The following is a 13,939-nucleotide window of genomic DNA, read 5'->3' on the forward strand; positions in this document are numbered from 1 at the left end:
AATTAGAAATATTTATTTCAATGTATTCCATGCAAATATTTTTAAAATTACACAGGAAGGAACATTTAAAAAAGTTATAGGAAGCCATACAGTGGTTTTCAGTGTTTTCCATTTCCAAAGCAAAATGTCATTTTCCTTCTTTCTTCTTTTCTCTCTTTTAAAAAAATTTTCCCTATCCAATGATCTATCATACATCCAAATACCCTTTGAGGCATCCATCCCACTGTCCATCCAACTGCCCATCCAGTTATTCATCCTCTTCTCAGTTCTAAAAAGAATTTGTCTTACTAACAAAAGACTTGGTACAATGAACATTAGAATAAAAACAGAAAGTCAGAGTCCTAGAAAGGGGCAAACACAAGGATTAATATAGTTGCTGCTAGTGAAGAACGAAGGGGAGATAGAATGGGTTATAAAATTCTTAGTATTTGATAAAGGGAAATATTTTAGGAGAGAGACTGATACTAAATTATAAAGAAATTTATCACATTTCATCTTGTACAGAAGACCCAGAGAAGGCTTAGTCTCAGCACTGTTAGGATTTGGGGGTTGGATGGGGGACTGTCCTGAGCATTGTAGGATGTGTAGTAGTATCTCTAGTCTGTACCCACTAGATGTCAGCTCTACCCCACCTCTACCCCATACCTCTACCCACAACTCCACCCCAGCTGTGACAACCAAAAATGTCTCTAATTATTGTCAGTGTCCTCCATGGAGCAAAATCCCCTTGGTTAAGAACCACTGACTTAAAGCCATAGAATTTTTGATAAAACTTTGCAGCAAAAAAATTTTTTGTTTAATTGGTTCTTATATAAACTGTTGATTAAAGTCAAAGGAAAATATTTAAGACTCAGTCAAGGAAGGCCGTTTTGAGAACATAAATTTTTGTGGTTCCCCACCATTTAACTTAAGACAGTGATTAAAGCTATCTAGTCTTGGGCTGTAGCTGGCTCATAATGGCTCTTAAGAGAAGACTTAAAATTTCAGGAATTTTGAGTATCAGTTGCCAAACAGAGCCATTATTAAACTTCTATATATGTAACTTTCAGAAAATTATATTTTTAAAAAGGCAAAACACATTCAAAACCCAGTATTTATTAAATATTTTGTTGTATTTTACTAGTACCTATGCTTTTCATAGTCTGTTGTATCTGGAAGGGGAAATACTATATGATGGTGTGCTAGTGCCTCTCTTCCCAACTCCAGATTTGGTGACGTCATGCTGGCAGCTCAAAATCGGCCATGGTGGGAATATTTACACCATAGGAATTAGCAAATACTACACAGCAAATGCTATACACTGGAGCTTTCCTCCCTCCCACAGAGCAGTTTATTAAACATTCACCACCACTTCACCATTTATAATCCAATGTTGGTTTCCTTAGGCCAATCCATCAAGTTGGACTGTATAATTTTGTTTACATTTTTTTTTACAAAGTTTTTTTTTTCCTGTGACTGAATTTTTTTCTCCCGTCAATAAATCCCATTTACTCTAGATGATAAGGACAGGCCAGAGTACGTAAAACGTTTAAATACTTCAAGTCACTGTATCTTTGGCTTTTTCCTTCTTTCTACCCTAACATTCTAAGATAAGTAATTTTATTCATTTGGAAAAATTATTTTTTGGTTATTATTCTTTGGATGTTCTCTTGTCTCCTAGCTTTTCCATTTTTAACTGAAAGTTGAAGTGTTTTTTATTTTTTATTTATTTATCTTAAATTTTATTTTTAAAAGATTTTATTTGTTTATTTGACAGACAGATCACAAGTAGGCAGAGAGGCAGGCATAGAGAGAGGAGGAAGCAGGCTCCCCGCTGAGCAGAGAGCCCGATGTGGGGCTCAATCCCAGGACCCTGGGATCACGACGGGAGCCGAAGGCAGAGGCTTTAGCCCACAGAGCCACCCAGGCACCCCTGAAATGTTTTTTAAAATGTGGAAAAACTTTGCTCATAATCTCTGGCATGTATTTGGTGATTTAAACCAATTTTCTCTACCATCCTGGCTGGTAGGCACAGAAGGAACATGACTAAATTCTGGTCATGAGATTCTGCATCACAATTATATACTCACATGTATGTCTATGCTCCCCAAACTCCAATGAACAAGTTTTCACTAGTCTCCAGGTTCAATTAAAAAAATTGATAGAAAATAATTGTCTTGCTCTCGAAGCTGTATCTTTGAGGAACAAATCAGAGGAGACCTCCGTCTCTGTCTCAACTCTAGATGGGAAGTTTTGTCCTGCCTGATTCTGCATTTATGAATATGAAAGTTTCTTAATGAGTAAAAGGTGGGATTTGAACTCTAGAATGTAGAACATGGAGAAACATATTTCTGAGGGGATTTCTATTCACCTCCTTCCTTTACCCCCTCTGCTCTTGGCCACAGTTTGATTTTCCTTTATGCTTTACTTTATCACCAATCCTTAGTATCCTTTCCAGTGGTTCACAACACCTTGGGTTTTGCTGAGCTTCAGAAACAACTGGCATCAGGGTCAGGGATTCTGATTCAGAAAGATGAGGAAGAAACTATATTTGTCCTACATTGTTAGCAATTTTGATCTTGTTGTTTAACTTATTATTTGTCTCTACTACTTTTCTCCTGAACAAGGTTATATAGAAATGGAGGGTATAAACCATGGGATATAGTGTTTATATCTTCCACAGCACCTTGAACAGCATCAACCCTGGCCGACTGATCATGTAAATGGACAGTGAATGAACCTTCCCACCCCACATAACATCCATTTGATAGCACCTTATAGAAGGTTTAGTTCTTTCAATGGTTGAATTGGACTCCCTCCGCTATCAACTATATTAGAAAATTCCAAAAGTTCTAAGAGAGGTAGTGACATAAAATGGCGGCTGTGGTTCATGAATATGGGCTGTTGACCTGCCCCTCCACTATTTGATTCAGTGATGCAAACTGACACAGTCTGGGGCCGGAACAAATTAAGGTGGTAGGCAAAGAGCCTGCAAACAATACATCTCATAGATGGAACTACTCTTTATTTTAAATTATTCCCCAAAACCAAGGTTTCTTTCATCCTCTTCAGTAGGAAAATGCATTTATTTTTTTTCATTTTCTAGATGCTCTGGTGCTCCAAAGAATGGGGGACATAAGCAGTTAGGCTATGGTCAGCTGGGGTGGCCCCAAAGATACGCTAGTCTTGTGACGGCAGGTCAAAGGCATGGCACAGGTAAGTATTTAATTCATGAACGACAGTTATGAGCACAGTCATATTATTGATTCCACTTTCAAAGTTGAATGCTTTCAGCCAGGGTCTTCACATAACAACTGCACTTTTCTTAGGTTTAAAAGAAATCTCCTCTTCCATATAGCAATCTACTCATGTAATAGCAATCACTGCCATACTGCAGGCAATTTAGGTTTGAGAAAGCAGCTGGCGTTAATATCCCTTGACAATATCTTGTACCTTCAGCCAGCCCCAGCTAGTTACCAATCCTCAGAAAATGCTCTGCTCCTCTGTCACTGCTGCATGATTTTGACCATGGTTTGCAGCTCACTAGCTGCTTCTATTCTGCACTTTTGCATAATGATTTGCTTATGATCTTGGTACTAATAAAAATCCTTTAGCTGGTAACAAGTGGAGAGTGAGGCTTTTGAATTGGTTAAATACATGGTGTGGCTGGTAACATCTTGAGCCCTTCCACTCTGACCTTTCCACTGTTTAATTCCTTTTCAAGAATTCTTTTTGACCACATAGGCCATGTTTAAGTACTCAACATTTGCCAGAAACAAAGCCTTATATGATGACAAAACCCAAGCAATTACTGGTAAAATCTTACACTGTGAAGGATTGTTTCCAGCAACAATCACAGGACAGGGTATCATTTAGGACTAATCTAAATAAAATCTGTTTCTGACCAGTTTGCATGTTCACCAAGTGGACAGAAACAAACATAATGCAGCAAATCATGTCATGCAAGAATTGTAAACTTTCTAGTTTGGAGTAGGAAGGCAGAAAATGTTTACCTCCTTCTGGATTGCATGACAAAACCATTAAAGACCTCCAGTATGTAGTATATTCTTAGAGCAGGAGAGTCAGGGAGGGAGTGAGGGAAAGAGATTGCAGTAAGGAAGGCACTCTTCTTTGGCACTCAGATTTCAAGACTGGAATAAGCAGAAACTGGGCATGTGGAAATGTGGGCGATGGCGGTGCATAAATGCTGGTGACTTGAGCCACTCTTTCTCATTTTGGTTTCGGCTCAGGTCATGATCTGACGTGGGTCATTAAGCCCCATGTCAGGCTCTGTGCTCTGCAGGGAGTCTGCTAGAGATTCTCTTTCTCCTTCTTCCCCTCTCCCTGCTCTCTCTCAAAGAAGTTAATAATCTTTAAAGAAAATAAAGTAATCACATTTCCCTTGACTGTGGGGTCATAATGATTTCAGTTCTTCACCAAAAAGTTATTCTCCCTTATTTTAGTAGGATGTGATGCCCAAAGTAATAAAAGGAATGTATGGTTATCATTGAAGACTGTATGGGCTTGGGAATTCAGTGAGACTGCTCTCCTCAACTCCTCAACTCTGAGATAGGAAGTAACAACCTGAAAGCAGAGTAACCATGAGCAAATTGATGGAAAGGAAGTGTTACTTGAAGAGGTGCCCGGTGCATAGTTGGCACTCCATGGTATTTGTTTAGTGAATGAATAAATAATGGTTTAACTAAAAAAAAAAAAAAAAAAAAACCCAAATCACATAAATTGTGTACTGCACTTATCTCTGGTACAGGCATTTAAAACTGGGGGTTATTTTGCCCCCAAGGGGACATTGTCAATGTCTGGAGACAGTTTTGATAGTGCCAGCTGGGGTGTGGGTTGCATCTAGTGGGTGGGGGGCCAGAGATACTGCTAAACATCCTATAAAGCACTTCCTATAAAGCATTTTATAATCCTATAATGATAGGTCCCCCATAATAAAGAATGATCTGATTTAAAATAGTATGCTGAGATTAAGAAACCCCACTTTTGGTTAAAGAGAAAAAAACTTCACAACCACCATTTCAAAAATACCTTTAAATTTCTCTGTATTTATTTTAGAAACAAAACTAAGATTTGTGAGACTACAGAAGTATTTTGAATCCCAGAAAACATGAAAATCCAGAGCTATTAAATTCTGTATTTATTAGTTAGACTGAAAAGCATTTTACCATTTGATTTTCTACAGTGCAGTGAGCCAGATGAATTTTTTAGTAGTTAAAATATGAGCAAGAATGCATAGATTTGGTAGGGTTTTTAATTTAGCTTATTGTCCCCTCTCTAAATCCTTTCTAAACAACAAGATCACAACATATCACTTAAATAATATCACTTAAATAAACAGCTCTTCCCAAATGGAAAAATTAATTTGTTTAGTATAAAAAATCTTAAAACTTTAAAATGCACACCGTCCACAGAATTATCTGTGGCAGCGTGAGATGCCACAGTACAGATATCCTGAGGCAGCCAAGAATTTACTTATCACACTTATGTGGAATATCACTGAGATGTGTCCTTGCTGGAGCCCAGGCTGTGGGAATATCCCTTTTTCCTTCTTCATTGATTTCTATTTTGACCCTTTTGGGCATATAGCTTTCACTATGCACTTGTACTCACCATCATTCTGCTAATATTTACTAAAGAACTACTATGTACTGGGTGCTGGGTAGAAAGTGGTGAGCTAAATAGATTTATTTGAAGCTAAGTTGGTGTCTAAACGTCTTAGAGACTCAGGATATTTACATTGTCTTCACCTAAAAGATGAAGGATTATTACTCAGCCAAAAAGAAGAAGGAAGTCCTGACTTTTGTGACAACACAGATGGATGAGAAGGGCATTACACTAAGTAAAATAAGTCAGAAAAAGACAAATACTGTATGACATCACTTAACATGTGGAATCTAAAGAAACAGAACTTAGGAATAGAGTAGATCAGGTTGTTGGTTGCCAGAGGCTGGGGGTGGGATGGGATTGGGGAGATGCTGGTCAAAGGGTACAAACTTCCATATACAAGATGAGTGAGTTCTGGGTATCTAATATATAATTAAAAATACCATATTGGATTCTTGAGAGCTGTTAAGAGAGTAGATCTTTAAAGTTATCACCTTCCCTACACACACACACACACAAAGGTAATTACATGAGGGGATGGAGGTGTGAACTAACTTCAGTGCAGTGGCCATTCCAAAACATATCCATGTGTCCAATCATCATGCTATAGCCTTAAACTTCATACGTTATATGTCAACAATGTCTCAATAAAGCTGGAAAGAAAATGTCTTCACCTGATGGGAAAGATGACCAGCTGATATTAGCTGAACATCTCCATAGACGTGTCTTAACAATTTTAAAAATTAAAAACATTAAAATATGTTTAAAATTTTAATAAAAATGTTAAGTTAAAAAATTAAAATTAAGTCTAAAATTTTTAAATGAAAAAATTCAGAATGTTTTAAATTTAAAAATTAAAACATTTAAAAATCCCTTTTTGGAAAACTTCCTGCCAAGCTTTTAAGGAGAGGTTCCCTTGCAAGTATGTGTTATTACCTGGAGGAAGGTCTTAGCCCATAACCGTGATCTGACTTTTAGGACGGCGCTTTCTCCTCCTTCTAGCCTCCCCACTGCACAGGAGATCTGTAAGCACTCGATATTTGTACAATTCTGCAACAAAGCAAAACAAATAAAACAAAATAACAGCAGTGGTGGCCAATCAGTGTCTTTAAATTGTAGAGGAAAATCAACATTCAGTTTATCTGCACTGCATTTTCTCAGAAGTCAGCACCTCATTCATAAATCATTCATTTAAATGACAAACAATTACACAGAAACAACCAAGAGAAAACACAGTTTGGTAGTAATGATGCATCAGTTTTACTGGTGGTGTAGAGATAAAATGGAACGTGAAATACCATACAAGATTTAAGCTTTTTTCTTTCCTAAGGACTTGAAACAACCCTCCTGCAGCAGTGATTAGATTGTTCTGTTTCAATTTCATTACTCAGAACGTGGGAAGACATTTCTTATAGACACAACACCTGACCCTGGACTAAGCAAGTCCTGAAAAGGCTTCAGAGGAAGCTCACTGTATCTATATTATCTCCAAGGCCAAGTGTTCTCAACCCATTTTTTCTAAAACATTCTTCTCTTTCAATTACTTCTTGGTGATAAAACAGAATCTTCTTCAAGTTCCATCCATTAAGCTGTTTTTAACCTAGTTCCTAGTTTTGCCAACTTACAGTGGGTAACTTTTACTCTATGAAATGCATGTTCCAGGGATGTATTTGTTATGATGACATTCTACCTGTCAAATCGTATTTTCCAATTAGATCCAGTATTTGGATCCAATTTATTTCAATTTATTTATTTCATTGAACCCTTCTCGTCCATTTTCTGTGTACCTAGGTACAGGATGGTACTTCTTGAATTGTACTCTGTCACTGATTTGAATTTCTTGAGTGGGCTATGCTTTATTTATTTCTCATGTCTCCAGCACTGGGCTCTGGCCTATTGATGCTCAGTAAACGTTAGTTTATTGAACAGTGTGAGGAGGATTTAATGGAGGCATTTCACTTCAAAATTGCTAAACCACAGAGTAACTTGAGGGACATATTGCCATGAAAATCTTTTCCAAGAACCTCCAAATTCTCTAAAAGCAAAGCAATCAGGAAGGCATATCTGATAAATTCCAGGGAGGTCAGACTTCGACATGCTGCTTCCAAATTCAGGTGAGAGCTGTTCTTGTTCTACTAGGGATTGGGGCACTGAGGTGTTTGGAGTTTTGTGCCTCCGGCAGGAGCAGAAATCCTGGAGGCACTGCAGTCCATGTCCCCTGTGAGGACCCTCATGTTTACCTACATGTCATTACTGACATGCTGTGTATCTCCAGGGCCACCCTCTGCAGGCAAAGGAGGCAAGTGAGAAGGAGGTGATTCTTAGAAGCCCCCCTGGAGCTGTTGGTCCTGGTGAGCTAGCTCTGTTGGAGGATTCTGGGGAAAGATGAATCTTGAAGGGTGAGAAAGAGTGACCTAGCAGTCTAGACAGACAGGGGCAAGACCAGTGCGAGTTCAGAAAAGTGGAGAAAAGGGTACTCGGGGCCAGGGTGGACAGATGGAAATGAGAGGAATGAGAGAAAGTCTAGGTGGTAAAGAATGTTCCTATTGGAGTCAAGGAGTTTAGATTCTATTCAGAAGGTCCCGTTTAAGCAAGGGCTATGATGGGGTTTGAGTTTTAGGGGCAGGTGTTATGGGAGGCAATAATAGGGAGAAGAGAGTGGGAAGCAAGGAGGGTGACAAGGACTTGTTACAAGAGTTCAAGGGAGAGGGGAGGAGGCCTTGAACTAGGTATGGGAACAGAGAAGGGGAAGATGAAGTTTGGGGAAATTCAGGAAGTAGAATAGGAGTTGGTGACAAATTGGAAATTGGGATGAAGGATAGGGAGGACTGGAGGGAGCCCTTTTGGCTTGGGGAACTGAGTGGCTGGGCACTGACATTACTGAGATCGGGAATTCTAGAGGAAAAGCACATTCTGGGGGTCATGGAGATAGAGTTCTAGACATGTTGGGGCTCAGGTGGCTATCAGGCATCCAGATGAACATAGATGCTGAGCCCCTCAGGTCTAGAGTGCAGTAGGGATGGCTAAGATGGCAGGAGGCCTGTAGGCATGGCTGTAGTTCATGACCATGCAGAAAACATTTCCCTGAAGGAGCTAAGTCGGTGGCAGAGGGGAGAGACCCGAGGTTGGTATCCTGAGGTACAGGGACATCTGAGGCTGGGCAGAGTAGAAGCCCACAAACAATTCTAAGAAGATACAGGCCAGCAGACTGGAAGAGAACCAGGGGAGAGTGTTTTGTGGGAGGCCAAGGGACAGGACAGTTTCAGGAAGCGGTTAATAGTATCATAGGCTGAAGAAGGTTTGAAAGATAAGGTTTCTGTAAGCTGAGGAGGGAAGGGACAAGAAGAAAGCCTGGCAAGAGGAGATGGTATGGTCATTGTAAGAGCAGCAGGGGCCTGAGATGAGAAAGACAAGGACGTTTTTGGGCGGAGGAGAAATGTATTTCAGTGTGGCAGATATGAATTTTTCTTATGCAAATTGGAAATTATGATCCCAGCACAGGATGTTGGCACTTTGCACTTTCAAATTCCTAATCAGAAATGGGATTCAGTAAGTTGTTTTTAACTAAACAAAAACCGTAGGAGGTCTTATTGAACTTTTGATTTTAGAATAAACTTTGTATAATCACTTTCTATCCAGAACTGTTTTGACTTGAGGACATAGGGAGGCATATGATTTGCAATTTTTGAACCAATAAAAGACAAAAGAGAATAAAGCACGAATTAACAAAGTCAGAAATGGAAATCAAGAATTGCTTTGCTTTCATCTGCAAGTAATAAGTTTCTGTGATACTCAGGAATTAAAAATAATCTTACATTAAAAACCTTCAATGAGAAAGAATGGGTCGGAAAAAAACCTGACCCTAGAACTGAAGTGCGTATAATTTTCTTCCTTTCTTTCTTTCTTTCTTTCTTTCTTTCTTTCTTTCTTTCTTTCTTTCTTTTTTTTTAAGATTTTATTTATTTGACAGAGATCACAAGTAGACAGAGAGGCAGGTGGGGGGGGGGGAGGCGGGGCGGGCGGGGCAGGAAGCAGGCTCCCTGCTGAGCAGACAGCCTGATGCAGGGCTTGATCCCAGGACCCTGGGATCATGACCTGAGCTGAAGGCAGATGCTTTAACCCACTGACCCACTCAGGTACCCCAGAAGTACATATAATTTTCAAAAGAATTTTAGTTACTGATCATCTCTCCTGCCTCAGTGTACTCATGAGACTTAGACTAAAGCGGGAATCGAAAAACATAAGTAAACCCTGATTTTCTAAATTGTTGGTTCCTATATAGGTTTGGACACTGGTTCTCCAGAGGGCTTTCACATTGATACTGCATACTGCATATTAGAATTCTATAGATGCCTATCATTGTTTTCTTTTTTCAAAATTTATTAAATTTTTTTGTTGAAGTATAATTGACACATAATATTACATTAGTTTCAGTTGTATGACATAATGATTTGATATTTGTATATATTGTGAGATGATTGTTACAGTAAGTCTAGTTACTATCCAACACCACAAATTTATAGTTTTTTTTTATGATCTTGAAGAGCTTTTAAGATCTGCTTTCTTAACACCCATTGAATACACAATACAGGATTGTTAAGTGTAGTACCATTCTGTAGGCCACATCCCCGGGACTTAAATCATTGTTTTCCATTCTATTGTTTCTCTTGGAAACTTTCTTTAAACAATAATATGTGGGATTTTATTAATTTATCCTAAACTGAATAAATTATCCTAAATGAATTCATCCTAAACTAAGAGTACTCTTAGGTTTTGAAAGACATTACCATGCCATAAAAATTTATAGGGACTTGAACCAAAATCTGCCCTCTGCCATAGGTTTTTGCCAGGTAACTTTAGGTACTTCTATTATAATAAACATTCCTCTCTTGACGTAAGTTTAATTGAATAAGTTAGACTTGCTCAATGTACGTTTCTGTCCATTTCCTTGTTTGAAACTTCTTATGAATGTTAGAACATATTCAAGACACATTAAAATAAAACATTTTAGCCTCTTTCTTTTTTTTTTTTTTTTTTTTTTAATTTTAGCCTCTTTTAAGTGTGGAGTTTGGTGGTATTAACATTCACCTTGGGATGAGTAAGAGAATCAAATTGAAAATACTGACTCTTAAGTACTCTCCACAGTTTTGCAAAGGTTTGACTAAGCTCAGGATAGATCTGCCACAGTCTCCCGTGCTAAGACTATGCAGGGTTTGGGCCCAGGAAATCAGAAGACCCCAGGCTCATCTTTTCTGAATCAGCGGAGGAGTCTGAGATGCAAGGACACGTGGGACCACCACCCACCCCAACCCGAACCTCCTGGCCCAGCTCTTTCCATACTCTTAGCGCTCAGTGTTTGGGAATGGGCTCACAGCAGGAGCTCTGTGTTCTGCAAATGCTACTGCATGCCATGTTTTAGGTTTTTAGCATTATTTTTTTAAAAAAGATTTTATTTATTTATTTGACAGAGAGAGATCACAAGTAGGCAGAGAGGCAGGCAGAGAGGGAGAAGCAGGCTCCCTGCTGAGCAGAGAGCCTGACCTGGGGCTCGATCCCAAGACCCAGGTCATGAGATCATGACCTGAGCTGAAGGCAGAGGCTTAACCCACTGAGCCACCCAGGCGCCTAGCATTATTTTTCTACTGTGGCCTGTGTGGCAGATTTAGAAGAGTGAAAACACTATAATGCAAATACACCTTTGTCCACAGGGAAGAGTCCCTTGTTTTCAGGGCCCACATTTCCTGTTGTCAAAACATGGCAGGCAGATCTGAGCATTGAATGAGATGGAGAAACAATAGTTGAAGTTCAAGTCTTCTGTGTTTGGGATTTCTGTCCAATCCAGTCTTTCCTCTCTGATTTGCACACACTGGGATAACTCACCAGAATTTTTGCAGGGCTCTGTCTGTGGGGCTCTGGCATTTGCACATCTCTCTTTCTGACAAGATGAGGGATGGTCGAATTTCGCAGAAAGGCACTCAGCTCGGGGGTGTCCTCTGGGGAGGCAGCGGGCTGCAAAGAGAAAGCAAGAGATTCCTTGTCACCTTTTCATTAGCCTTGAACTCCAGGCATTTTTTTCCCCTCACAGGACTAGGAGTCACAAGAGAAACTGGACCCGTCCTGATTTACCAGAAGTGTGTTCAACCACAAAATGAAATAGATGGGCAGGAATAAGCCTTCCCATTCTCCAATCATAGGAGCTCCTGAAGGATGGGGAATGCATTCCTGGAAAGTTTATCTTGTAAGCATGAGATTTTAAGCAGAAGTGATTCCCTCAGAAGGAAGTGACTTTTCAAGCATGGGTCATTATTTTCCTGTTACTTTTCTCTCATCATATATCAGTGCTGGTGAAACGCAGGAACATTCTGTGTGGTGGGACAGATCCTCAGGTGGCAGGAAAGTGAGGTGCTGGCCATAGGGAAAGAGAGGTAGTCAAGGACCCAACATCAGTATGTCTGGCCCCACACTCCTGAAATTATAAGAAATGCTCCCTCAGGAATGGATCGAATTCTAATAAAAATGAGTTTTCCGAAGCATGCCACATGAACATTATGCTGTAAGGGAGCTTGTTTAGAGCCCGGAGTTTGTTTTGTGAGTGTTCTAGAACTCAATGATTTTATCTCAGACTCCATGCTTAGTACATCTGATAGCTGAATAAATATTTTGAAAGTGCCAATAAATCACACATAATATTTCATTAAAATTCTTCATTTAAGACTGACTGAATATACAATCTTAATTTCCTGTCCCTGCCCCAAGTCCCCCCCACACATGTTCTTTTAAATGGTTTCTCTTTGTAACCCCAGGAGCAGAGTGTGTGTGTGTGCGTGTGTGCGTGTGCGTGTGTGTGTGTGTGTGTGTATGTGTAGTTTTTCCTTTGAGATTTTCATGTTTCATTTCTTTTTTATTGTTCACTGGAAGATATGTTATAGAGTTAACTCTGCATGTAACCAACCTGCAGGGAAAAGGTGCTGGAAGGACATTCGGAATGTTCCTTTATTCCTGTAGTGGTAGCAGTAATAGTAAAATAATAGCCCAAAGAGAAGACAGCTCCGCAGCTTCCTATGTGGTGACGTCAGATGCAGCTTGTGGATGGGTGAAGACCGCGTTTGTGGGTGCCCCCGGTATATCATCATTTACAAATACTTATGGGCAGCCTCTCAGTAACACACAGGACTTATTCTGAGCCAGAGAATGAACATATTACACAGCAGGGGTTGATAAAACATGCTTCTCTCTTTCAGTAATATTGTTTTGCAGATAGAGGAATGTCCCTCCCAAACACCACACTGAGGAAGTCTTCAAATAGCTTACCAACTAGTTTTTGAAAGTGGCATTCCAGAAATTATTTCAAAATATAGAGCAAAACAAGACAAAATAAAACCCCAAAAGCAAAAATGAACAAAAAGCTAAAAACAAGGAAGAAGTTATCCAAGAAATGTAAACAACAGTTACAACCTGTTTTTTAGATGAACTCTGGGAGCCTGTTTCACAATTGATTGTGAACCCGCAGGTCATATTTTTCCTGAATCTGAAACCTTAGAGGTGAGGGCCTCTTAGCACCACATTAGGCAGGCGTTCAGTTCAGAAAACAGTTTGCTAAGTGCTCTGAGAAGCTGGTGGTAAACACTCAACTATCTTGTTTAGAACAAATAAGAAAATTACTCTTTTCTGCAATAAGGAAGAAATTATTAGTAAATATGGTTCTTTCCCCAGCTGCTACTCAGATTTTGACTTCAACAGGAGTTTTCTATTTGCATGAACTCTTCACAAAACTCTTTACTCTGGGATAGGTTTAAATTTATGAGCTAAAGGGATACTGTCTAGCTGGAATGTGCAATACTGTTGGAAAGAAAATAGTTGGGTGCAATCAGATTAAGGGCTTTTTGAATCCAAACAAACACAACATGTACTATCTTCTTATTTGTGATTTCTCTTTGGGTTTCAGGTATGCCTAATACACAAAAGATGGTGGACTTTCCCTCATGTAATCCTTTGTCTATAATTAAATTGAAGTAGAGACAAACCTAGGAGTTTAGTCTACCATGTAATTTTCTTTAAGGCATAAATGTTAAGGATTTGTAAGGAGAGAAAAAAAAATAGATTTTTCTTAACGTCCTGAAAAAAGAATAGTTCATCCCATTGGTGATTTTGAAGCTTTTCTTAGTTGTTGGACATATGTTTTTATATTCTAAAATTTACAGGAGAACCTGAAGACCCTCTTAGGGAGAAGTTAAGGCAAAGAGAAATGGACCCTGGAGAGTGTATTCCGTTTGGTGGCTAAAGATTGGACCTATAGGTACTGTTAAAAATAAAAGATGAATGATTGTCCTCTATT

At 39.2% G+C, this 13,939-nt stretch overlaps 1 protein-coding gene across 1 annotated transcript in view; it reads right to left on the reverse strand.

Moving 5' to 3' along the window:
• ITGA8 (integrin subunit alpha 8) overlaps nt 1-13,939 on the reverse strand; it is a 173,171-nt gene that overhangs the window by 15,185 nt on the left and 144,047 nt on the right. The window contains exons 26-27 of the mRNA XM_032349497.1: nt 11,485-11,613; nt 6,541-6,654 (exon numbers count right to left, since the gene is read on the reverse strand). Of these exons, the coding sequence (XP_032205388.1) occupies nt 6,541-6,654; nt 11,485-11,613 (243 nt within the window). The remainder of the gene's footprint in view (nt 1-6,540; nt 6,655-11,484; nt 11,614-13,939) is intronic.

This window comes from Mustela erminea, chromosome 6 (assembly GCF_009829155.1).
Source record: "Mustela erminea isolate mMusErm1 chromosome 6, mMusErm1.Pri, whole genome shotgun sequence".
Lineage (NCBI taxonomy): Eukaryota > Metazoa > Chordata > Mammalia > Carnivora > Mustelidae > Mustela > Mustela erminea.